Below are 26,435 nucleotides of genomic sequence, written 5' to 3'. Positions count from 1 at the left end.
GAGGAGCATAGGAGATGCGAGGGATCGAACCCAGTCATCTGTGTGCCAATCAAATACCTACCCGCTGTGCTATCACCCTGGCTTCATAAATAAGTATTTTATTAAAAACCGTAATTTGCAAAGCAATTGATAGTTGGATTTTAGACATAAAATGTTCTAACTCTCTAACGAGTGTGCTCCCCCACCAAAGAAAACCAACAATAGGGCCCGAAGAGATAGCACAGTGGCGTTTGCCTTGCAAGCAGCCGATCCAGGACCAAAGGTGGTTGGTTTGAATCCCGGTGTCCCATAGGGTCCCCCGTGCCTGCCAGGAGCTATTTCTGAGCAGACAGCCAGGAGTAAGCCCTGAGCATCGCCGGGTGTGGCCCAAAAACCAAAAAAAAAGAAAAGAAAAGAAAAGAAAACCAACAATAATAATAATACAGTTCCTATTTAGAACTAGATCTTAGACCTTAGCATGAGATTGGTCAGAAGCATTTATGATCTGTGAATTCCTGCTCAAAACTATAATTTCTGGCAGGTTAGTTGTCCTCAGTCTAGACAGCTTGCAGGAAATAAAAAGATGTTTTTCTGTCTTGGGCTCCTCCTGGGAGAATTACAGGAAAACATAATACTCACTTCTCCTTTTTATCTTTCTCTCTTTTTTATTTTGGTTTTATGGCCACACTCAGAGGTTCTAAGATTTATTGCTGGCTGGGCTCAGGGATCACTCCTAGTGGGGTTCAAGGGTCCATTGGAGGGGCCAGAGAAATAGCACAGAGGTAGGGCATTTCCTTGCACGTGGCCAACCCAAGATGGATCTGGATTCGATTTCGATTTCTGGCATCCCATATGGTCCCTCAAACCTGCCAGGGGCGATTATCTGAGAACAGACCCAGGAGTAATCCCTGAGCACTGCCAGATGCGGGTCCCTCCCCCCCAAAAAGGGGCCCATTGAAGACCTAGTTAGCACCTGGAACTAAAGCATTTACTCAGTCCACTGAGCTTGTCTCTCCCACCCTCCTTTCAACTCTTTCTCTCATAAATAAGATCTTTTAGGGTAGTTTACAAAACGGAGTGGGAGGGGCAGGGGAGATAGCATGGAGGTAGGGCGTTTGCCTTGCATGTAGAAGGACGGTGATTTGAATCCCAGCATCCCATATGGTCCCCTGCACCTGCCAGAAGCAATTTCTGAGCATAGATCCAGGAGTAAGCCCTGAGCACTGCCGGGTATGACCCAAAAACCAAAACAAAAGAGAGTGGAATTTTAGTTTCTTGGAAGAGGGGGGGAGCATTGGGTCACACCCAGCATCACTCAGGGATAACTCTTGGCTCTGAGCTCAGATATCACTCCTGGCAGGCTTGGTGGACCCTATGGGATGCTTGGGATCAAACCTGGTCTGCTGAGTTCAAGGCAAACACCACACCCGCATGCGCTATTGCTTCAGCCCTGGAATTTTACTTTCTTTCCCAACACTTTATACGCATAGTAGTGGCTAAATAAATAAATGGGGAATCCAATCCAGTTTTACCAACTGCGGGTGTGTGTGTGTGTGTGTGTGTGTGTGTGTGTCTGTGTGTGTGTGTGTCTGTGTGGTTTCTTACGGCTCCAATAAAACGGGATAGAAACGCTCGAGCAAACCCGCTTAGCTCCCAAGGAAGCTGGTGTCCACTCAGAGAATAGCATCGGTCGGGTGCAACAGGATGCTTGGCAGCACACAACGATCTAAGCGATCTAAGCTCCGCAAAGCCCTGGGACAGCCGGGAGGGAGGGGCGCAGGAATGGAAAAGTTTTGGGTGGAGGCTTTCAATGACGGGTCAGGGCGGTGAGTCACTGCAAGTTTCCAGCTTGACGATGCTTCCCCGCTGGGGGCCCGAGCCTGGGGCCTGGAGCTTTTACGAGCCTCTCACTGCGCCTGACGCTTGACAGCTGTGAAGTCCCAGGGTTTTACAGTGTCTCCATCTCCAAATGAATTAGGAGGATGGAAAGGCTCGGGGAGCAGAAAGGTGCAAAAAAAATCAGGTTCAAGAGCCGGAGCAGTGGTGCAAAGCGGTAAGGCGTTTGCCTAGCATGGGGCTGAACCAGTATGAACCTGGGTTAGATCCCCGGTGTCCCATAGAGTTCCCTCAAGCCATAAGCGATTCCTGAGTTCATAGCCAAGAGGAACCCCTGGGTGTCAACGGGTGTGGCCCCAAAACTAAGTGCAAAAGGTGCAAAAAAGAAAAAAAAAACCTGTGAGTCCTTGAGGCCTAGCAGGCCTGAGTGAGGAGAGAAGGAAAGGAAAGGAATATTCCCCAATTGGGAGCAAACCCTTTCCACACTAGAGGACAGCAGGAACCACCACCAAAAGACTTAAGACAACCCCTCTGAACCTCCCTTCAACCCGTAGGCCTGCTCCCCAGCTGCCATCACCCACCCCACCAGGTGACAGCCAGCTAGCCAGGTGGGACCCCCCCGCAGAGAGCCACGAGCGCCCCCCCTCCCAGCTACTGCGCATGCGCGTAAACACACACGCATGCGCGCTGCCTGCCGGGAGCGGGAGCCAACGGCAGGCACTTCCGCTCGCTCCCCCTACCACCAACCCCTTCCGAACTCCGACTCCCATCGGCCCCGCGAGATGGAAAAAAAAAGCGCAACCGAAAGGTCGTTGGTTGCGCGCGCGGGGGCTGCCGGAAGTTGTAGTCCTTCGGCGCGCCGCAACGTACGGCCGAACACGAGCCGGCGCGGGGCGGGGAACTACGGAGGCGAAGGCACGGTGGCCGCGAGGGGCCAGTCCGCGCCGAGGCGTGGTGGGAGAAGAGGAGCGGAGCGCGGCTCGCACACGCACACGAGGGAGGCTCCTGAGCCGGCCGCGGGCGTCGAGAAAGCCGGATCGGGGGCCGCCGGGACGACGCCGAGCTCCGTGAGGCCGAACCCCAGGCCCTTGCGCCCCGCCATCGCCCGCCGGGGCCCGCGCGGCCTGCTCGATCCCGGCGCGCCGCCGCCGCCGCCTCCATTTCCCGCCCGCGCCGCGCCTCGCTGTCGGGCCCCGCGACCATGGATCCGGGCGGCGGCGGCGGCGGAGGCGGCGCAGGCGGCGGCGGCAGCAGCAGCAGCGACTCGGCGCCCGACTGCTGGGACCAGGCGGACATGGACGCGGCGGCCGCGGGCCCCGAGGCGCCCCGGGAGCCCCTGAGCGCGGCCTTCAGCCGCCAGCTCAACGTCAACGCCAAGCCCTTCGTGCCCAACGTCCACGCCGCCGAGTTCGTGCCCGCCTTCCTGCGCGCCGCCCCGCAGCACCCCCCGGCGGCCGCGGCCAGCGGCGAGGCCGGCCCCGCGGGTAAACGGGGTGGGGTGGGCGATCGGGGCTCCGGGGCGCCGCACGTGGGCTGCTGCCCGACCCCCGACTCCCCGACTCGCACCCGGGCCAGGCCCGGACGGGGACGGGACGGGGTGCCCGCTGCCACGAGGCCGGCCGGCGATCGGGGTGCGGTGGGTGTTGGGGCGACTCTGACTCTCTTGTCTCTCTGTCTCTCTCTGCCTGTCTCCGTCTTCTTCCTCCCCGCGGTGGGGATCCTTTGCTTGGCACGGTCACTGTGCTCTTGCGATCCAGCTCTCCCTCCTCTCTCTGTCTCTCGATCTCTCTCCCTTCTCTCTCTGGCTCTCGATCTCTCCCTCCTCTCTCTGTCTCTTTCGATCTTGCCCTCCTCTCTCTGTCTCTCGATCTCGGCCTCCTCTCTCTGTCTCTCTTCTATCCCCCCCCCCCACGATGGGGATCCTTTGGGGTGAGAGCCCCAAACCCCCTTGCTTGGCACGGTCACTGTGCTCTTGCGATCCAGCTCTCCCTCCTCTCTCTGGCTGTCACTCTTTCGATCTCTCTCCTCTGTCTCTCTCGATCTCTCTCTCTCCCCCCCCCTTTCTATCCCATTCGGTGGGGACCCTCTTGGGGTGGGAGCCCCAAGCACCCTTGACACGGTCCATGTGCTTTTGCGAGCTCTGTGTCTTTCCATCTTTTTCTCCTGTCTCTTGTCTCTCTTTCTGTCTCTCTCCTCCCCCCCCAACAAGCGTCCTGAAGGAATGAATTCCCCAACATGCATTGCAGCTAGGCGCTTGGGCCCGAGCGCGACGGCCCTCGGTGCAAAATATATATAAATAAATAACATATACATATATATATAAAAATAAAAGACCCTTTTTTCCACTCATTGCAGCTTTTTATAAAAAATTTTTTTTCTTTGCCAGGTTGCAAAGTGTAGTGACCCCATTCTCCATCCTCTTCACCATGACCAGTATTACTGTCCCCCCCACCCCCAGGGAGCGCCCCGATTTGGGGTGGATTTTCTTTTTTTTTTTAATTTTACTCCTTTGTAGGAGATTCAGATTCTATTTCTGAGGCGTGCACATTGGGCCCTGTTCTAATATCCAGCTTGCTGTTTTAGGGCGCTGGGGGTCGTGCATGTCTCTGCACCAGTGATCCACTTGCTCCTATGAGCGCCAGAGTGTTTTTTTGGGGGGGGGGGGGCACGGGTGCTTGTCACATGCTTGTCTGTCCCCAATCAGCCTACGGACATCCACATTCTCTCTAGGGTCGTGGGCTCTGCTCTGGCTAAAGGAGAGCGCCCAGCGCTGAGGGTGGGAGGATGGAGGCTGGTGGGGCCAAGATTGTGCATATTTGCGTGGGGGGGGGGACACCGGTTTTTGTAGGGATGTCTCTGGCTGTTAGGTCTCCCAGGCAGACGGTGCTTGTTCTAGGTCAGGATGGGCAGGGTTAGCTCCAGAGAGGACCAGCCTAGGCTAGGGTCTTGGCACTATTTGACCGCTGCTGGTGTGATGGTTAGCTTCTCTCGAGTTCTGTATCATGTTTCTGAGACATAGGGACATCATGCCAGTGTTCCAGTTCAGTTTGCCCTGTAACTTTTGCGGCTGTTTTCTTTCTGCAGACCAAAAAGAGAGAAAACACACACACACAGGCACCCCCAAGAAATAAGTTGAGAGGAAGGGGGTAACTTTTGAGTCTGGGCATTTGGATTTGGTTTTTTATTGACAGGTTTATTTATTGACTATTTCTTTACTTCTGTGGATGGACTCCTTTTCCTTGCGGATGGGGAACACATTTCTCTGCTTGTATCCAGCCCTTTTTTTTAGCTGCCCAAGCTAAAATTCCCCTCCTCCCCCAACCCAGATCCTGCTGGTATCTATTTCCCTGAACCCAGGTCTTTCCTTTCCTGCCCCTTCTCAGCCACCTACTCCCAAGCCACCTCTTCTACATTGGGGCTCCAGCCACATTCCTGACAAACAGCTGTCCCGGGTCTACCAAAGTGGATGAGCACCCTGGCCGGCAATTTTTTGGCCTTTTTTTTTTTTTTTTTTTTTTAAATATTGCTGAGGTGCAGAATGTCTAAGGTAGTGGATATAATAAGAAAAGGCCTAGATAAGAAAAGTCTTTTTCTTTTTTTAATTAAGAAGTCTATTTTTGGTGTACTGGTTTTTCCAGCTGTGTCTCCCAAGTGCCAGGTAACCTTTTACTAGTTTTGTTTTGGGGCCCATGCCTGACTGTGCCCAGGATTGAACCTTGGGCTCTAGCCCTTTTGGACTTTGCTCTCTTACCAGTCTCCCACCAATCCAGGTGGGGACTTCTGGGGGGGGGGGGTTCCTGCATGAAGGGCCCCTATTATATGCTGAGGGAACCCCATTTATATGCATTTTGAGGTGATCAATTATCCATACGCTTCTGCCCCTGGAGTCTTCCAAGCAGGTAAAGTACTTGGAAATAGTTGAGGTTCAGGGTTAGAGGGGAGAGCCATCAAGTTTGTGTGGGGTGGGTGAGTCTCCCCAGCTCTTCTCTGGCCCTGAGACTACTGCTGGTGACAACTGGCCAGGTGATGAAGTACTGCCCTGGTGGTACCCATACAGCAGGTTACCCCCAGGACCACCTCTTTCTGTGCATTTTGAGCATTCTCTTCTGTCCCTTAGTGCTATCTAGCCCTCCATCTCCCTTTTTTTTATGAATAGAGAGATAAACAGTGCTGTTTTATGTTTTTTTTTCCAAACCATTGCTAAAATTGGTGGTGGGTGTGTTTTGAAGCTAGCTACATTTTTAAAAATGGAGACAAACTAGTTTGTGTCTTTATTTGGGGGCCACACCCAGTAGTGTTGGGGCTGCTCCCACCTTTGTGCCTCCTGCAGTACTTAACTGAGATGTGAGTGTAACACCAAGTATTTGAACTGGGTTTGGAGATTGCAAAGCTTATGCTCTCTTCAGCCCCTCACCTCTTCCCTTAGCACCTGCAAGCCCCGCCTAAAACACTGCTCCCTGATTCAAGTTTCTGTATGAATGGGGGTGCTTCTAGTGTTGTCAGCTCTAAAGTGGTTTACTGTGGCTTCCACTGCTGCCCTCAGTGCTCCCCACAAGACCGATAGTCCTCAGTACTGTCCTAGGGGAGGACTGAGTCCAAATACCGCAGCTGTTTTCAGGGCTGACTTCTGGCTCTCCACTTAAGAATCATTCTGGTAGGACTCCAGAAACCATATGGGATGCAGGGGATCAACCTTGGGTCAATTTTGTGCGAGGCAACCAATTGCCTTAGTTCACTTTTTAAATTCTCCCTGGCGCCAGAGTGATAGTATGGTTTGATCCTCTGCATCCCATAGGGTCCCTGGGCACAGCTGGGTGTAGCCCCCAAAACAAAGCTTCTCCTTCCTGACCTCTCTTTCTGCTGCTGTTGTGATGGCCAAGGCTGTCACATACACTTGGTGGCCCTGCTTCCCAGGGTCTCCACTGTACAGTGCCCCGTCCATCTGCATCTGTTCTCATGCTCAGCTGCTGTCCCAAACAGCAGGACTGTGGCAAGGTGAGCATGGGATTGGCCCTCATGCCTGCAAGGCTGGCTTCGGTGCCACTGAACCAGCCCTGGCCCATCCAGTTAACCTTGCTTCTTTTTGTTTGGGGTCCACATCTAGTGGAGGGGCTCCCCTGGCTTGGTACTGGGGATCCTCGTGGTGCTGGACATCTAATCCAGATCCATCCAGTCCCGCAGGCCAAGCTCAGAGTGCCTGCTTGCTGCCCATTTGCTAGTTACCTCTTGGGCATATTTATTTTTTGTTTTGGGGCCACATCTGACCACGCTCAGGGTTTACTCCTGGCTCTGCTCAGAAATTGCTCCTGGCAGGCTCGGGGGACCATATGGGATGTTGGGAATTGAACCCAGGTCCGTCCTAGGTCCGCTGCGTGCAAGGCAAATGCCCTACCGCTGTGCTGTTGCTTCAGCCCTTCTTGGGCATACGTAAATGTAGCATTTAAAATTTTTTGATGGGGTTGGAGCACTTGCTTTCCACATTGCCAACTTTATTCACCTGTCTATATCCCATATGGATCTCCAAGTTCAGAGCCAGGAGTAAGCCCTGAGCACCACCAGGTGTGTCTCCATACCAAAAAACTAATACTCAAAATCTTTGGGAAGCAAGATTTGGCTATTAGTTGACAGTTACCTATTCTGAAGTCTCTGGTTTTTTTACAATAAAGTTATTGACAGTGATAGCACAGTGGGGAAGGTACTTGCCTTGCACGCATCTGACATGGGTTCGGTCTCTCATCATCCCGTATGGCTCCCTGTGCCCCATCAGCTGTGATCTCTGAACCCAGAGCCTGGAGTAAGAAGCCCTCGCAGTTGGTCCTCAAACTCTGGCCCGCGGGCCACATACTGTATTTGTATCTGTCTTGTTTCTTCATTGCAAAATAAGATCTATGCAGTGTGCATAAGAATTCGTTCATAGGTTTTGTTTTAACTATAGTCAGACCCTCCAATGGTCTGAGGGACAGTGAACTGGCCCCCTGTTTAAAAAAGTTTGAGGACCCCTGCCTAGAGCATGCCCAGATAAAGACTCCTTCCCCCAGAAGAATTGATGAAAGTTTTGTCTCGGTGTTCAGTAAGGTTGGCCCTGGATTTTGCTTTTTCAAGAGTGGTTCTGTTCTGCGAAGGGTGTTTCAGGTTGTTTCAGTGGTTGGTTGAGTGCTCCATTTTTGGACCAGTTCCCTTTATGATTCCAGTAGGTAAAACCAGTTTCCCTGCTTTGGTGGCAAGGGAAATGCTAAAGACTCCATGAGTATCTGTGTTCACCTGAGGCTAGTGGCCCCCGTTCGAACCACTTAATCTTGGGCCTGGCACAGAACCTGCTTAGACGCATCGACCCTGTCTTTCTTTCAAGGTCATGGGGTTTGAGGTCTCTGCCTGAGACAGGCGTTTCCCACTCCTCGTTCGGGGTGGCTCATCCAGAGGACTGGCCTTTGAGGGCGTTTGAGAATGCAGTGGAAGTTTAGTCTGTCTCCAGCCGCCCTAGTCAGGATGATGCCCTAATCAGGATGGTTTCTGGAAGGCACTTGCTGCTTTATAATGGAATGAAAGGGTCATTACTTAGGGCTAGAAGTGACCTCCTCGTTTTTCAGGTGAAAAAGCCATGGGATTTGCCTTTTGACCAACCCCTCAGTGGCAGACCCCATCATCTCCAGGTGTGGCCCAGCCCTGTTTCCTCCTCACCCGACCTGAGCCTTGAGGTGCTCAGGGACTGCTCAGAAGCTGGGTCTGAAGATAATGACTTGACAAGTCAGTCTTTTGTTTTTGTTTTTGTTTTGTTTTGTTTTGGGGCCACACCCGTTTGACACTCAGGGGTTACTCCTGGCTATGCGCTCAGAAATTGCCCCTGGCTTGGGGGGACCATATGGGACGCAGTGGGATCGAACCGTGGTCCGTTCCTTGGCTAGTGCTTGTAAGGCAGACACCTTACCTCTAGCGCCACCTTCCCGGCCCCACAAGTCAGTCTTTTGAGTTTGACTTCCAAGGATCTCGGGGCCAGGGAGCAGCTCTTTGGCTGAGTGTAGGCCCTTACTCTGAATTCTCCTGGGGACACAGCAACCATCTAATGAAATGGGCCATGAATGTGTGCAAGGACAGGCGCATCTGAGCCTCTGGGTTATGGTGCTGAGCAGGCAGCGCTCAGGTCTTGTTTGACATCTGCTGGGGAGGGGGGGCTCAGCACCAAGGCCCTCAGTTTGATCCCCTGGCACCAAAGACAGTTTTCTTGAAGTAATTGGGATTTGGGTTCACATTTGGGGAAATACTGATATATATATCTCTAACAGCTCTTTTTACCAGTACCTGTAATATGGCTTTTTAAAATATTGGGTGATGGGGTAGAGGGGCAAATCACCCTGTCCTTTTTTTTTTGGTTTTTGGTTTTTGGGTCACACCCGGCAGCTCTCAGGGGTTACTCCTGGCTCCACAGAAATTGTTCTTGGGGCCGGAGAGATAGCATGGAGGTAAGGCGCTTGCCTTACATGCAGAAAGGTCAGTGGTTTGAATTCAGCATCCCATATGGTCCCTCGAGCCTGCCAGGAGCGATTTCTGAGCATAGAGCCAGGAGTAACCCCTGAGCGCTGCCGGGTGTGACCCAAAAAATCAAAAAAAAAAAAAAAATCGCCCAAACCACCCTGTCTTTAGGGCCCTTGGGCTGCAGGTAGAACCCAGTCTCTGGCACACAGAGCATGTGCCCTTAGATTGTCAGGTAATTACAGCAGGAGCATAGGTGCCCACTTGACTGTGGGTTCTTTCTGACATCTACCACTGTACCGCTTTCCTGAGAGTCCTGTCTTTTCCAGCATGCTAGGAATGTGCTGTGCTATGTAAGCTATCCTTCCAACACATGTCTCAGATGCCTCTGAGAGGGCATGATCATGTGACCTCAGCACCCGGTGTGCTCCTTGCTCTGCCTGCTGGGATCAAACCTGGGTCGTCTGTATGCAAGTCAGGCTCTCTGCCCTCTCACCGTACCATTTCTCTGCACCCCTATCACACGTGTGCACATGTGTCTATTTACTCCTGGCTCTGTGCCTACAGATCGATCACTCCGAGCAGGCCTTCGAGAAGTGTATTGGATGCCAGGATTGAACCTGGGTCAGTCACTGTGCAGTCTCGCCCATTCCCAAATGAAGAGCATTATCTAGACTATCACCTGTATTATCCAGTGGTCCTCAAACTTCTTAAACAAGGGGCCAGTTCACTGTCCCTCAGACCGTTGGAGGGCCAGACTTTAATAAAAACAAAAACTATGAACAAATTCTTAGGCACACTGCATATATCTTATTTTGAAGTGAAGAAACAAAACAAGAACAGATACAATATGTGGCCCGCAGGTCCTTGTTTGAGGACCACTGATTCTAGACTATTAACTGTTCTAGAACACTAGCAGGACTATCCACGGGGAAAGTCTTCCTGCTTTGTTTTTAAATCTGGGGGCCAGAGAGAGAGCACAGTAGAGAGGGTGTTTGCCTTGTACATTGCTCACCCAGGTTCAATCCCCAGCATTCCATAAGGTCCCCTGAGTACCACCAGGACTAATTCCTGAATGGTGTGGGTTTTGTTGGTTTGTTTTTCTGCAAGTTTGGAACTAGGCTCAGTAGTTGAGGTTGTGTACTCGGGAGTGATCCCACTTTGCTGGGATTCATGCCAGAGTCATGGCTGCCTGAGTGAAGGCAAGTGCCTTCCCTTTTGTCCTGGCTCCTAACCTCCAGATTACCTTCCTAATACTTGAAGGAAAAGTTTGTAAAGCAGATGAAGATAATAAGGCTTTTTTTTTTTCTGAATACATTTCAGTTGTTGGTGATATTTTATTTATTAAAATTTGTTGGGCATTTTTTTTTCTCTGGGCTACTCAAAGTATTTGAGAGTCATTCCCAGTGCTTGGGGTGCTAGGAATTGAACCTGGGCCTCCCACATTCACAGCCTATGTTCCAGCCTTTTGAGCCGCTTCCCCAGGCCCAACATGTAGCCAACCTGAGTCGCTCTACCATTGCACATGGTCCCCCAAAAACCGTCAGGCGTGACTCTTTGAGTACAGAGCTAAGAAAAATCCTTGAGCACAGCTGGGTATGCCTCAAATCCCCCAATCTTCCCCCCAAATGAGAAACATTAAAATGGTCTGTAATTTGTTTGTTTTTTTTTTTTAAGTAGATTACACAGAGAATTGTAATTTAAAAACCTCATGAGTTGCCGTTCAATTGAGTTGAGGGTTTTGTGGCATGGAACTACTTTTCATACTGTCTTTTAAAAGAGAATTAGAGTAGACTTTAAATAACATTTATTTCCATTAAACAGCATCCGGGGACCCTTCTCAAGAGGAGCCGTCATTGTGTGAAGGTAATTTTCTATGCTGTGACTTGAATAGCAAGTGGAAAAAATGAAATCTGTTGTGTATGAAGCTAGATAGCGCATTGTAAATATTGTCTCTCCATTTCTTGTCTAGGTTCAAATTCAGCTGTTAGCATGGAGCTTTCAGAACCTGTTGGTAAGGACATTTCTGACCCTGTTAATAAAGTAATGCAAAACTTTTTATCTCTTTAAGATTTAAAGTGCTATAGCACAGAGGGTAGGGCATTTGCCTTGCATGCAGCTCACCTGAGTTTGATTTCCAGCATCCTATATGGTCATGGACTGATTCCTGAATGCAGAGCCTGGAGTAACCCCTGAGCATAGCTATTAGGGCATCAGCATGCCTGTGAAAAACTCAATAGTAATTGTAAATGCAAAGAATCGAGTGGCAAAATAATTCTGAAGTCTGTTTAGGAAGGTTCCCATTTACTTCCTGAACAATTCCTTTTACTGCTTTGCTCTGTTGGAGTTTTTGTTATGTGATATTGGCTCTGGTGGCCATGTATGGGGATGGGACCAAAGCCTAGCACATAAGAAGCATGTGCTCTGCCAGTATGAGCACCCCTGGGGAGGGCTTGGGGGTGACATGGGGTCATGTGTTTATTGGGGCCTTTTCCTAGTTTATCCACATAAAGCACAGCATCTATCAGCCCTTTGAGCTACCTTCAGTCTGACTTGATTGTGTTTAAGAGCAATAGTACAATGGGTAGGGTGCCTGCTTGCCTTGTATGCTACTGACCTGGGTTGATCCCAGGCATACCTGAGCACTGTGAGTTGTGGTTTCTTTCCAATCCCCAAAAGGCTTTTCATGGTTCTGATCTCTAAGAGTTAGTATCTGGGGGGCCAGAGAGATAGCATGGAGGTAAAATGTTTGCCTTGCATGCAGAAGGTCAGTGGTTCGAATTCCATATGGTCCCCTGAGCGCTGCCGTGTGTGGACCCCCCCCCAAAAAAAAAAAAAAAAGAGTTGGTATCTGGGTATAGGACAAGGGACAGGAGCGCATAGCAGGTAGGTCCTCCAAGCCTGCCAAGAGTTATGTCTGAGTGCTGCTGGGTATGGCCCAAAAGCAAAAAAAAAAAGTAGGACAAGGTGTTTGCCTACACATTACCGACCCAGATTCCATCACTGCCAGATGTTACCCCCAAAATAGAAAAACGTTGATGTCAGTCAAATGTTATTAAAATGTACAGCTCCTTGGGACTCAAACATGCCTCTCTGACCTCGCATTGGACTGTGGGCCCAGATGGGCCTCTGGGCCCTGCCTTGGGTCACCACCACCACCCCACAGGGAAGACAAACTCCTATCCTGCCATTTTTTTTTCTTTTGATCTGATACTGACATTTCCCTATTTTATATCATTGCAACATTTTGACCCAGGGTCAAAGGATGGTTAGAGCTCTTAAGTGCATTTTGGTTGTCCTTATGGAAATGAGCAGTTGGGAGCTGGAGAGATAGCATGGAGGTAAGGCATTTGCCTTGCATGCATAAGGTCGGTGGTTCAAATCCCAGCACCCCATATGGTCCCCTAAGCCTGCCAGGAGCGATTCCTAAGCGTAGAGCCAGGAGTAACCCCTGAGCGCTGCCGGGTGTGACCCAAAAGCCAAAATATATATATATATCACAGTTAGGCTCATAGTCTGACTCAGAACTCTGATATCAGTCAGCAGAGCTCTATAGTTCAGCAGGCAGGCACCTACTGGCACATAGCCGGGTTCAATCTCAGGTACCTGATACAATCACCCGCACTCTGCCAGGAGTGACCCCTGAGTGCAGAGCCAAGAGGAAGCTCGGAGCATAAATAAATAAAGCCTTGAAAACTTCATTGCTGTTATAATTTTTTTTATTATACGTCACTAACATTGCCTTATAAAATCAGAGCTATCATAGACTACCGATTTGTTGTTTGAAAAGTATCCATTTTATGCAAAATATCTCTTGAAGTACTTAATTTGCTCTGTTATCTTGTTTTTGTAGAAAATGGAGAGACAGAAATGTCCCCAGAAGAATCATGGGAACATAAAGAAGAAATCAGTGAAGTGGAGCCGAGAAGCGGTGGTTCCTCGGGAGATGCAAGACCACCGGAGGAAAATGCCCAAGAAATGATGGAGGAGGAAGAGGAGATTCCCAAACCCAAATCTGTGGTCGCCCCGCCAGGTGCCCCAAAAAAGGAGCATGTAAACGTGGTCTTCATCGGTCATGTTGGTGAGTCCAGGCACTGCAGACTTAAGAAACGAGCCAGGCCGGAGCCATAGCAGGGAGGGGGCGTCTGCCTTGCATATGGCTGACCTGGGTTTGATCCCTGCCATCCCATAGAGTAACCCCCTGAGCAACCCTAGGTGTGTCCCAAAAATACAATAAAAGAAAGAAATGGGATGCTCTTGAGTGTATGAACCAGAATGTCTTACATACTGGGAGATGTTCAGTGAAAACAAATTAATGGGGGAAAAATTTTTTTTTAATCCAGCAGTGCTCAGGGTGTTACTCTTGACTGTGCAGTCAAAAATTGCTCATGGCAGGCTCGGGACCCTATGGGATGCTGGGGATCGAACCCAGGTCCTTCCCGGGTGGGCCGCATGCAAGGCAAATGCCCTTATGCTGTGCTATCACTCCAGCCGTAGGGGCTGTCAGAAATTAACAACTTGGGGCTGGAGAGATAGCACAGCTGTGTTTACTTGCGAGCAGCCGATCCAGGACCCAAGGTGATTGGTTCGAATCTGGTGTCCCATATAGTCCCCCGTGCCTGCCAGGAGCTATTTCTGAGCAGATAGCCTGGAGTAAAACCCCTGAGCACTGCCGGGTGTGGCCCAAAAACCAAAAAACAAAAAAATTAACAACTTGAATAATTCCTAAATATTTCTCAGGTTATTGGCTTAATGCAAAAACAAAACCTTACTTAGTTGGTTCAGTTATTCTCTATAATTAATCATCTGACCTGTCCCCCGAATTGCAAGAAATCTGCACTTTTTCGCCTCATTCACCTTTTATTTTTTTAAACTTTATTGATTAATTGATTGGCTGGCTGGTTGGTTGATTATTGGGCCACACCCAGCGGTGCTCAAGGATTACTCCTGGGTTTGCACTCAGAAATCACCCCTGGAAGGCTGGGGGACCATATGGGATGCAGGAAATCGAACCAGCTCTCTCCCGGGTAGACCGCAAATGCCCTACCGCTGTGCAGTCTCTTTGGCCCCACATACACCATTTCTGATGCCACCTGGTTCTGCTTCAATAGTAGGAGGCCTTTTATTGCATGTGAAGGAGCACCCCATCCCCATTCCAATCCACCCCATTGGGAGACAGGTCTGTGTGTGCCCAAGTCGCCACTGACCTCTGCTGCTGCTGCCTTGCCCTAGGCTGGGGGCCGAGCATTACCAGGACTGATCTCTTTCCTTTACCAGCAAAGTACTTCTTGTTTACCAATTAAACCGCAGAGTTTAAAAAGCCTATTTTCGGGGCTGGAGAGCACGTAGCGAGCCAGGATATGACAGTGGTTCAAATCCTGCCATCCATATAGAGCCTGCCAGGAGCGATTTCTGAGCACAGAGCGAGGAGTAACCCCTGAGTGCTCAAAAGCCAAAAATATAAATAAAAAGCCTATTTTCTAGAGGAAAAGGAAACTGTTCAGTACTGTCAGTTCAATTGCTTTTGTAAGATATATAGTATATTGCTTAAATGATAACCTTTCGGTCTGTTCATTTACTAAGCTGTCAATTTTTGTTTTGTTTGGGGGCCATGTACAGCGATGCCCCAGGGGTTCTTCCTGACTCTGCTCTGGGCAGTCACTCCTGGCAGTGCTCCGGGGACCCTATGGGACGTCAGGGATTGAACCTGGATGTCATTTTTTTTTTTTTAATACTTAAACACTATTGATAATGTTATTTCCAGATGCTGGCAAGTCTACCATTGGAGGACAGATAATGTAAGTATCTTCTGATTCTTGGGCATTGTAAACATTGAATAGACTGATACAAAGAAGATAATAGAAACTAATCTAGATCCCTAGATGAGAGTCTTAAGTCTGTTTTAAATGGAATTGTCTTGGGTTTGTGCATGGACTTTCCCCTCCATTTCGAAAGAGTTTTGGCTTTAATCAGAGACATTTATAAGCTAAACTCCAGCTAACCTGCTTATACTGAGGAGGCCGGGAATGAAAAGCCTCTCCTGCACCTCTAGTTGAGAGGTAATTAGTATCCAACTTTTTCAGGCAAGGGTCTTTTGTTGTTGTTGTTGTTGTTGTTGTTGTTGTTGTTTTTGGGTCACACCCAGCAGTGCTCAGGGGTTACTCCTGGCTCTATGCTCCTGGCAGGCACGGGGGACCATATGGGATGCCCTGGAACCAATGACCTTCTGCATGAAAGACAAACAATGTTTGCCTTACCTCCAGGCTATCTCTCCAGCCCCTCAGGCCAAGGGTCTTACATTTCTAATCCTTCCTCATTTAAGTTGTGTCACCATAGATGCCTTCCAGACATGTCACCATGCCTGGTGCCTTGTGTGGGAGGCTTCGGGGTAGCACTGTCTTTGGGATTTGCCACTGTAGTCACATGTCATTTTGTTCCCTTTTTTACGTTGGAGATGAGTCCATAACCAATGTGATTAATTTGATGTTGTTTTCACTGCCTTTTTATTGGGAGATAGGATTTAAAACTCTCTAGTACTACTCTTTGACAGAAATGCTAACATCCAACAGGCAAAGCAACTTTATTGTAAAATGGCTGTTGGAGGCCAGAGATATAACACAATGGTAGGGCTTTTGCCTTGTAATCAGCTGATCCATGACGGATGGTGGTTCGAATCCTGGCATCCCATATGGTCCCCCATGCCCACCAGAAGCAATTTCTGAGCAGAGTCAGGAGTAACCCCTGATCGCCACCAGGCGTGGCCTCCAAAAAAAAAAAAAAACAAAACAAAAAATGGTAGTTGGCTGGAAATGAAATTCCCTTGAGATTTTAGTTTTCCTGATTTCATTTATTTATGATTAATTAAACGTTCACCTTTTTTTTTCCAATATTTTTAGGTATTTGACTGGAATGGTTGATAAAAGGACACTTGAGAAATATGAAAGAGAAGCTAAAGAGAAGAACAGAGAAACTTGGTATAGAGCACACTTCTGTGATGTTACAAATTACTTCTATGGAACATGCTCACTTTATATTTGGCACTCTGGGTCTAGAGAGAAAGCACAACGGGAGGGCACTTGCCTTGCACATGGTCACTCGAGTTTGATCCCCAGCATCCCATATGGTCCTCCAGTCACTGCCAGGAGTAAGCCCTGAGCATTGCTAGGTGTGGCCCAGAGCCAAAAACAAATTAGAGATTTTAGCAAATATCTATTGTATCTAAATGGTGACTAGCAGAGTTCATTTTTTCAAAACGCCCTGCAGGTGATTAATGTTAGACATGGCGCTTAGAGAGATGGTAAACCAGTTAAGGGACTTGCTTTTTGCATGAGACTGACTGCCCTTGGGCTCCTGATATGCTATGTCCCCATGAGCACTATCAGAGGTAGCTTGAAACCTCTTCTCTGCCCCCACTCCCCAGAAAATAAATATAAAGGAAATGGATTTTACCCAGATGACATTGGTGCTAAATACTCTTTCTGTATATAGTTTGTTTTCATAAATGATGTCTACTTGCAAAATATGACATTGTGAATATATGTTAAAATTCTTAAGTTTGAATTACAGCAATAATCTGTATTGTCTTGTTTTAATATTTCAGGTACTTGTCTTGGGCCTTAGATACAAACCAAGAAGAAAGAGACAAGGGTAAAACAGTAGAAGTTGGTCGCGCCTATTTTGAGACAGAAAAGAAGCATTTCACAATTCTAGATGCCCCTGGCCACAAGAGCTTTGTCCCCAACATGATTGGCGGTGCATCCCAGGCAGATTTGGCGGTGCTGGTAAGACTTGGCATCACATCTTTGTCATCGGCAGTGCCGCTTAAACTGCAGGCACTGGAGTATATGCTTACAGCTGGAGGAGAGTGGGTTACCAATTTCACTACTGTTATTTTGTTGGTTTGCCTGTTTGTTTGCTTACTCCTTGCTTTGCTCAAGGGTTACCCCTGGCAAGGCTTTGGGGTCCATATTTGCTGCTGGATGATCAAATAAGGGTGGGGCTTGGTATATAAAGACAAACCTTACTAGTCATGTTATCTCTCAGGCCCATCACTATTACCTTTTTGTTTGTTTTGCTTTGGGGACCACACCCAGCTGTTCTCAATTGCTTACTCCTGGCTGATCAGGGAGCTTTGGAGTGATAGGGATCAAACCCAGGTCAGTCATGTGAAAGGCACTGCACTATCACTCTAGTCCCTCCCCCTTTTACTATTATTTAATCTGCTCTTGGAATCTTTCCTGGGGGGGTGGAGTCACACCTGGCTCTCCGTTCAGAAAGCTCTGGCAAGCTCTGGGGACCATGTGGGATACCTGGAATCAAACCCGGGTTTGTCCTAAGTCGGTTGCATGCAGGGCAAATGCCCTACCACTGATCTATCACTCTGGCCCCTTTGGAAATCTTTATAATTAAACTTCCTTAGGAAAATGTTTCTTCTTTGGGCCAGAGCAATTCGGAAAAGGCTCTTGCCTTGCTCACAGCTGACGGTTTGCTCTTCAGCATTCATGTGATACTCCCAAGAGTAATTCCTAAACACAGAGCCACTGAGCAAGGCTGGGTTTGGCACAAAAACAGAAACAAAGGCAACGTCTTCTTGAGGGCCAGATAGTGCAGCAGATAGGGTCTTTGCTTTGTCCAAGCTAGCCCAGGTTCAATGGCTGGCATTCCATAGAATGCCCCCAAACCTGCCAGGGGTCATCCCTGAGCCCAACTCCAGGAGTAAGCCCTGGCTGCGACTGGGTATGGCCCTGAGACAGATGACAGAAGCGGAAATGAGAAACAATTCTTTGATGTTTCGGAATAGGTCATTTCTGCTCGGAAAGGGGAGTTTGAAACTGGATTTGAGAAAGGAGGGCAGACGAGAGAACACGCCATGCTGGCGAAGACGGCGGGGGTCAAGCACCTCATCGTGCTCATCAACAAGATGGACGACCCCACTGTGAATTGGAGCAATGAGAGGTACCTGTCTGCTGGTTTTGGGTGTGGCTGGTGCAGTAAAAGGGGGCTGTGTTTTGTGCCCCACTCCACTCCACCCCCGGTGTTCTAAATTTTAGTTTACTTAATGACACGACTAGAATTTCTTTGCTTCAGATGCTCGTATTTCTTTATAAACATTCATAGATATGAAGAGTGTAAAGAGAAACTCGTGCCATTTTTGAAGAAAGTCGGCTTCAACCCCAAAAAGGATATACACTTCATGCCGTGCTCGGGGCTGACGGGAGCAAACCTGAAGGAGCAGTCCGATTTCTGTCCCTGGTACAGGTGAGCTGTCCTTCTGTCTGGCCTGCAAGAACATTCTGCGGGGAAGGCCATAGGTTGTGTGGGCAACACTTGAGGATGCTTAGGGCAACTCCTTGCTTTGTGCTCAAGGGATTTTGTGGTACTCCAGCCCTTTTTATGTTTTTTGTTTTCTTTGGGGGCCAGTCCCAGTTGTGCTCAGGGCTTACTTCTGGCTCTGCACTCGGGAATCACTCTTGACAGGCTCAGGGTACCATAAGGATGATGGCGATCAGCCTGGTTCAACCCCGTGCCAGGCAAGCCCTCCCCACTGTGTTATTGATCTGGCCCCTTGAGTCGATTTTTACAACAGCAATTGGGAAATTAAAATGAACAACCTTTGTACCATTTACATCGGGACACATTGCTGTCTCTACAAAATTAACTTCTCCAACCTATATAATGTGCTTGGGGAGACAGGAATTAGAGCTAGACCTTACATTGGGGGATACTCCTTGTGGTATCTTGGATTGTACCATGCAAAATCTAGGATTTGCCACACGCAAGGTCATCACTGCAGTTCCTCATTTAACTCTCTGCCCTGTATAATGTCATCTTAAAACTGAAGCAGGCTACTTGCCTTTTGGGTGGGGGGGGGGGTTGGTTACATCCCGCAGTGCTTGGGGGGCTTGTCTTCTTTTTTTTTTTTTTTCTTTGGTTTTTGGGCCACCCGGTGATGCTTAGGGATTACTCCTGGCTATGCACTCAGAAATGAAATCACTCCTGGCTTGGGGGACCATATGGGACGCCGGGGGATTGAACCACTGTCCGTCCTAAGGCAGACACCTTACCTCTAGGCGCCACCACGCCGGCCCCCTTGCCATTTTTAACCAAGCTTTAATTTCCCGGAAGCTTTGAGTTATTCTGAGTTTTTTGGGTTGTTTTGGTTTTTGGGTCACACCTGGCAGTGCTTAGGGATTACTCCTGGCTCTGTGCTCAGAAATTGCTCCTGGCAGGTTTGGGGAACCATGCAGAATGCCAGGGATCAAACCCAGGGCTGTCGGCCACATGCAAGGCAAACACCCTACCCCTACCACCTTACTATCTTTCCGGCCCCTAAAAAGTATTTTTTATGCTTTTAATTTGATGGCTAAAAACACTCACTGGATAATACATAAATTGACTAAATAATAGATAATTCCTGTATCATAGAGATAGAAAGCAAGAATTATTTTAATGGCTTTGTTCTCTTTCCAGTGGGTTACCGTTTATTCCGTATCTTGATAACTTGCCAAACTTCAACAGATCAGTTGATGGACCAATCAGGCTGCCAATTGTGGATAAGTACAAGGTACCCAGATACTTAACAAATTGGTGTAAGAAATATGAAATAGTAATTTTGTTTTTACATATAAAAATAACAGATACTTTTAAGGGGTCCTTTTTTTTTTAAACCACATCTGGTGATGCTCGGGGGTTACTCCAGGCTCTACACTCAGAAATCTCTCCTGGGGGCTTATAGGACCCTTAGGCATGCCACGGATTGAATCCAGGTCAGCCATGCCCACAAAGTGCCTCCCTTACCTGCTCTAACATCTCTCCAGCCCTCGGTATTATTTTTGTTGTGGGGCACATCCAGCAATACTTGAGTTATTTCTGGCTCTGTACTCAGGAATCACTCCTGGTGGTGCTCAGGGGACCAGAGGGGGTGCGAGGGATAGAACCCAGGTCAGCAGCATGAAAGGCCAGCACTCTCTACATGCTGTAATATTTGGGACCCCCAAATATCTTTTTTGGGGGTGTTTAGGCCTGGTTCTGCGCTCAGAAATCACCCCTAGCAGGCTCGTGGGATCATATGGGATGCTGGGGATCGAATCCCGGGTTGGTTGCATATAAGGTAAACACCCTATCGCTGTGCTATCACTCCACCCCAATACATTTGGGGATCACACCCAGTAACGCTCAGGGATTACTCCTGGCTATGCGCTCAGAAATCACTCCTGTCTTGGGGGACCATATTGAACACCAGGGATCAAACTCAGGTTCGTTCTGGGTCAGCAAGGCAAATGCCATATCTGCTGCACTACCACTCCATCCTCTGATTTTAGCAATTTTATTTATTTTTTTTTATTTTTTGGGCCACACACAGTGACACTTGGGTTACTCCTGGCTATGTGCTCAGAAATCATTCCTGGCTTGGGAGACCATATGGGACACCGGTGGGGATTGAACTGTGGTCCATCCTAGGTCAGCCTCATGCAAGGCAAATGCCCTACCGCTGCTCCACCGCTCTGGCCCCTGATTTTAGCAATTTTGCAGTGAGTCAGTGAGCACTTTTTTGGGGGGCGTTGTACAGTGTTGGGGGAACCCTGCAGGCCCATGAGCATCCCTGTGGTGCTCAAACACTTAGTTCTTTGCGCTTGTGTCCAGCCCTTGAGTGCTCATTTAACCACAGTCTTCACCAATCTTTTTTTTTTTTTTTGGTTTTTGGGCCACACATGGTGATGCTCAGGGGTTACTCCTGGCTATGCACTCAGAAGTCGCTCCTGGCTTGGGGGACCATTTGGACGCCGGGGGATCGAACTGTGGTTCGTCCTAGGCTAGCGCTGGCAAGGCAGGCACCTTACCCCTAGCGCCACTGCCCGGCCCCATTCACCAATCTTGGAAGCTAATTGATTTGGGGTTTTATTTTAAAAGCTTAATTATTGGGGGGAGGGCTGAAGAGAAAACAGTACAGCGTACAGTGGGTAAGGGGCTTGCCTGCCTATCCAGAGTGAACCCCCAACTCACACCTCCCCCAAAGGAGGTTGGAAATCACTTGACCTAATAATGACCATTATGGGTAAATCTTGTTAAGATTTCACGTGAGCTTTTAGTAAAAGTTGCTATAAAATGGCAATGAAAGTTTGAGATTTGATGGATTGATTTTTCTTTCTTGTTTTAAATGTAAACAGGATATGGGCACTGTGGTTTTGGGGAAGCTCGAATCCGGATCTATTTGTAAAGGCCAGCAGCTTGTCATGATGCCAAACAAGGTAAGAAGCATCATCTTCTCGACACTATGTGTGTGTGTTTGCGCCGTGCTTGCTCGTATGTGTGTGCATGAGCGCCCATGCATGGAAGGGAAAGCAGCATTTGCTGGATGTGCACAGCATTTCTTTGTGAGGTGAGGAAGATGGCATGGAAGAGGTGTTGATGGGCTTTTGGGTTTTGGGTCACTCCTGGCAGGTTCAGGGCACCATATGGAATGCTGGGAACAAGCCCGGGACGACCGTTGGACCTTCACCCCCTGGCGTTAATGGCTTTGCAGTCTCATGGACATGCTAGATACCATGCCATTGTACCATTTACCATTTTAAATGCCTGGGTCCGATCCCTGAGCCCTGCTGGGAAGGCCCTTAGCACTGCACTGCTGGCCCCAGCACCCACCTCTCCAGGCACACAGCTCCACTTGGTGTGGACCCTGGTCCCAGAAAGAGCCTTTGGCGCAGGGGCTGCTGGGAGGTCAGTGACACCAGTGACCGAGCAGTTTTTGGCAGCTGTCCCGGTTCCATGACGTTGTCTGATTGTTTCTTAAAACCACTATTGTTGGTTTCTTTTCAAGCACAACGTCGAAGTTCTTGGAATTCTTTCCGACGATGTAGAAACTGACTCAGTAGCCCCTGGCGAAAACCTCAAGATCAGGCTGAAAGGAATCGAGGAGGAGGAGATTCTTCCAGGCTTCATACTTTGTGACCCCAATAACCTCTGTCACTCTGGGCGCACGTTTGATGCACAGGTGAGCCAGCTCACCATATTGCCATGACACAGTCACCATCAATGTCTGAGTGACACACTGGAGACTGGGAGGGGGTCCGTGTGGGATGAACCATTTGTGCGGCCCAGAGTGCCTTTGCCCTTGAGTAGTGCATGCATCGGCCATAATAGTGTATCCGTGCACCAGCTCTATGGTACAGGTCTGCGCTCACTTAGAGTAAGTGACTTTCAAGGCAGCAGCCTGCACCCCCAGGAGAAAATGACCATTAGTGGTTGGTCCAGCTGACCAGGGGTTCTTGGTGCACTGGGGATTGGGGACTGAGAAGTTGGAAAACCAAATGGCAGGAGTGGGGAGCTTGGCTGGGGAGGTAAGATGAGAGGGTTGAGGATGTCAAGGTTCATGCTTATAGACCAGGTCACAGGCCTGTCACTGCAGAGCTGGTGGGTCAGGGCATCTCATGAGCCTTTATGACACTCGGGAAGGCCCTGGTCTCGATGCGCCTGAGTGACTACAGCTTTGTGTATCCTTGTCCGACAGATAGTGATCATAGAGCACAAGTCCATCATCTGCCCAGGCTACAATGCCGTGCTGCACATTCACACCTGCATCGAGGAAGTCGAGATCACAGTGAGTCAATCCCGTGGCTACTGGGCGTTGGTGCATTGTGGGGTGCTGGTGGGGCTGGGGGTGGTAGTGAAATAGACTTTATTTTTATTGTTGTTTTGGTTTTGGACCACACCTGGCAGCACTCAGGGGTTACTCCTGGCTTGGCGGTACGCTCAGCAGTCACTCTTGGCAGGCTGGGAGACCATATGGGACGCCGGGATTGGGATTCTAGCCACCATTCTTCTACATGCAAGGCAAATGCAATACCTCCGTGCTATCTCTCTGGCCCCAAGAGTTAGTATTTTTTATCTGCTTCTCAACCATCTTCCATTCCTTTTTTTTTGGTTTTTTGGCCACACTCAGTGGTTCTCAGGGGTTACTCCTGGCTGTCTGCTCAGAAACAGCTCCTGGCAGGCACTGGGGACCATATGGGACACCGCGATTCGAACCAACCACCTTTGATCCTGGATCGGCTGCTTGCAAGGCAAACGCTGCTGTGCTATCTCTCCAGGCCCCATCTTCCATTCTTTTTTTCTTTTTTCTTTTACTTGTATAGGCCTTAATCTGCTTGGTAGACAAAAAGTCAGGAGAAAAGAGCAAGACTCGACCTCGTTTTGTGAAGCAAGATCAAGTGTGCATCGCGCGTTTAAGGACAGCTGGGACCATCTGCCTTGAGACCTTCAAGGATTTCCCTCAGATGGGGCGCTTCACCCTAAGAGATGAGGGTAAGTCTGTGCTTCCCATCATGCTGTGTTGAACTCACAACACTTTTGATAGTCTTGACCCTGGGTGGTTTTTGTTATCACTGTTTCTGGAACTGCATAAAATTCCGAACAGGCAGACTTGGATTTCCAGCAGTGTTGTGCTAGGGATAGGGTTAGTAGAAAGAATATGAGCCTTTGCATCTTTTTTTGCGGGGTCGGGTAGGATTTGTGATGAACCAGGGTCCGTCCCGGGTTGGCCACGTGCAAATTGAAAGCCCTCCCGATGTGCTATCACTCTAGCCTCCCCCAAAATCTTTTTTTTTTTTATCGATTTTTTTTTTTCTTTTTTTTTTTTTTTTTTTTTTGTGGTTTTTGGGTCACACCCGGCAGTGCTTAGGGGTTATTCCTGGCTCCATGCTCAGAAATTGCTCCTGGCAGGCACGGGGGACCATATGGGACGCCGGGATTCGAACCGATGACCTTCTGCATGAAAGGCAAACGCCTTACCTCCATGCTATCTCTCCGGCCCCCGAATTGTTTACTTTTAACTCTCACAACTATTATAAAACTAAGGTCATTTTATGGAGTTGGAGCAATAGTAAAGCGGGTAGGGTGCTTGCCGTTTCATCCTTAGCATCTCATATGGTCCTCTGCACACCATCAGGAGTGATTCCGGAACTTAGAGCCAGGAATAACCCCTGAGCATCACCTTGAGGACTATTTAAAAAAAGAATAGACGGGCCCGGAGAGATAGCACAGAGGTGTTTGCCTTGCAAACAGCCGATCCAGGACCAAAGGTGGTTGGTTCGAATCCCGGTGTCCCATATGGTCCCCCGTGCCTGCCAGGAGCTATTTCTGAGCAGACAGCCAGGAGTAACCCCTGAGCACTGCCGGGTGTGACCCAAAAACCAAAAAAAAAAAAAAAAAAAAAGAATAGACAAGGACCTGAGGCCAGATCAGTAGCACAGTGCTTCAGTTTTATTTTACACATCATGCGTGGATGTACCCTCTCCCAACTTCTTATTTATTCCACCTGAATGATCAGAACTGCCTACACCTGGAATGGGGGTTAGTGGAGGCTGACTGGGGGGGGGGGGGAGAGGGATTAAGAAGGAAAGTTATGTGCTCGCTTCGGCAGCACATATACTAAAATTGGAATGATACAGAGAAGATTAGCATGGCCCCTGCACAAGGATGACACGCAAATTTGTGAAGCGTTCCATATTTAAAAATAAAAAGGAGAGTTAGAGAGGTGAAGCAGAAGCGAGCATCAACAGCGAGATTCAACAGAGAGAGATTCCACATTGGATTTAGCATCAGAAGTTGAGCATCATCAAAGAAGCAGCAGCAGTGGTTTCAGCAAAGGGAGTTAGTCAGCTAGGAAGCCTGGAAAAAGGAGCTGAAAGGGAGACAGAGGCTGAGAGCCAGAGGAGTAGAGAAGTAGCTGCTAGGAAAAGGCTTAGCATTGAAACCATGTGAGGAAATGCACATGGCAGTTAGGACCATGAAATAAAGCTGGCTGACTCCTGGACCTTCACCTGACTACTTTGGGAATCTCTCCGCCCTCATCCTGCAACCATCAGACCTAGACCATAGGGACTGTGGGAGCCAGGCTTAGCCGAGAAAGGCCTCGCCATCCCCACACCAACTCTAGGACTCATTATTTTATATTAAAACAACACCCATGGTTTACAATAATGTTAATGATATGTGTTTTTGTTGATTTTTGTTTTGGAGCCACACCTGGCTGCACTCGGGACCATATGGGGTGCTATAACTCGAACCTGGTTCTGCAGTGTGCAAGGCAAGCGGCCTCCTGCACTGTATGCTCTCTGCAGCTGTCGTGGGTCTCTTGCGTTACTCATCCCAGCAACATGTCCCCCTATCTTCTCTATGCAATTCCCAATTCACCCCCCACCAGTTTCCTGCTGAAGGCCAGCTCTGTTTCTGTTCCCTTTGAGTAGTAGTTTACCGCCACTGTAAAATAGATTTTTATGCTGTGAAATAAGCTTCATTTCCCTCATAACCTGGTTATTTACCACTAAAAGGGTGTTTTTAAACATTTCTTTTCTAGGTAAGACCATTGCGATTGGAAAAGTTCTGAAACTGGTTCCAGAGAAAGACTAAGTATTTTCTCGGTGACCCTGCACAATACTGTGAGGAAAACTGACTGCAAATGCCGACTTGACACGCCTTCTCTTACTTTTTGCCCATTGACAAACCTCTCCCCATATTTTGCAAAGAGAAAATTCACAGCAAAAGTCCACATTATGTCAGCTTTCTCATATTGAGAGCTTTGCTATGCCACTGTTGAAGTTTCCCCGAGATTTTTCCCCCCTACTCTATCCCCTCCAATTCTGCTTCCTTGGACAGATTTGGCCATAGCTTAGTGAGTGATGTGGAAGAATTGCCTCTAATAATGAAACCCTACTGGAATTTTTTTATTTTCCATTTCCCTTTAGGCATCCTCCTCTTTCCCCCCTGGGAGATCATTCAGTGTGCGTGCATATGTTTCAGAGGACTACATGTTAATAAAATATTCAATTTGAAACCCTTTTCGGCATTTGAACTGCTTTGGAATGATGTCTTTTTAATCTGGATAGAACATCGTTGCACGGGCCCGGAGAGATAGCACAGCGGCGTTTGCCTTGCAAGCAGCCGATCCAGGACCAAAGGTGGTTGGTTCGAATCCGGTGTCCATATGGTCCCCCGTGCCTGCCAGGAGCTGTTTCTGAGCTGACAGCCAGGAAATAAACCCCTGGAGCACCGCCGGGTGTGGCCCCAAAAACAAAAAACAAAAACAAAACAAAAAAAAAGAACATCGTTGCACTAGCTTTTGAACTTATTACTTGGGGCTTTTCTAAACTCTCCCT

General features: G+C 48.7%; 1 protein-coding gene and 1 non-coding gene across 2 annotated transcripts; both read left to right on the top strand.

The window, feature by feature from the left end:
• The first annotated feature begins 3,001 nt into the window (after positions 1-3,001).
• Positions 3,002-26,118, top strand: GSPT1 (G1 to S phase transition 1). Its single transcript, XM_049768456.1, has 15 exons — positions 3,002-3,299; positions 11,107-11,148; positions 11,255-11,296; positions 13,136-13,363; positions 15,047-15,080; positions 16,179-16,256; positions 16,883-17,063; positions 18,083-18,237; positions 18,400-18,540; positions 19,753-19,846; positions 21,450-21,530; positions 22,100-22,273; positions 22,790-22,879; positions 23,415-23,583; positions 25,637-26,118. The coding sequence occupies exons 1-15, from the start codon at positions 3,017-3,019 to the stop codon at positions 25,687-25,689; spliced, it is 1,845 nt and encodes a 614-aa protein (XP_049624413.1). The 5' UTR covers positions 3,002-3,016; the 3' UTR covers positions 25,690-26,118.
• Positions 24,685-24,791, top strand: LOC126003072 (U6 spliceosomal RNA). Its single transcript, XR_007493615.1, has one exon. It is a non-coding gene; the product is annotated as a U6 spliceosomal RNA (small nuclear RNA).
• Positions 26,119-26,435: the final 317 nt, after the last annotated feature.

The sequence above is a fragment of the Suncus etruscus genome, chromosome 2 (assembly GCF_024139225.1).
Source record: "Suncus etruscus isolate mSunEtr1 chromosome 2, mSunEtr1.pri.cur, whole genome shotgun sequence".
Classification (NCBI taxonomy): domain Eukaryota; kingdom Metazoa; phylum Chordata; class Mammalia; order Eulipotyphla; family Soricidae; genus Suncus; species Suncus etruscus.
The sequence above is the reverse complement of the archived record's forward strand: the minus strand, read 5'-3'. Positions and strand labels throughout refer to the sequence as shown.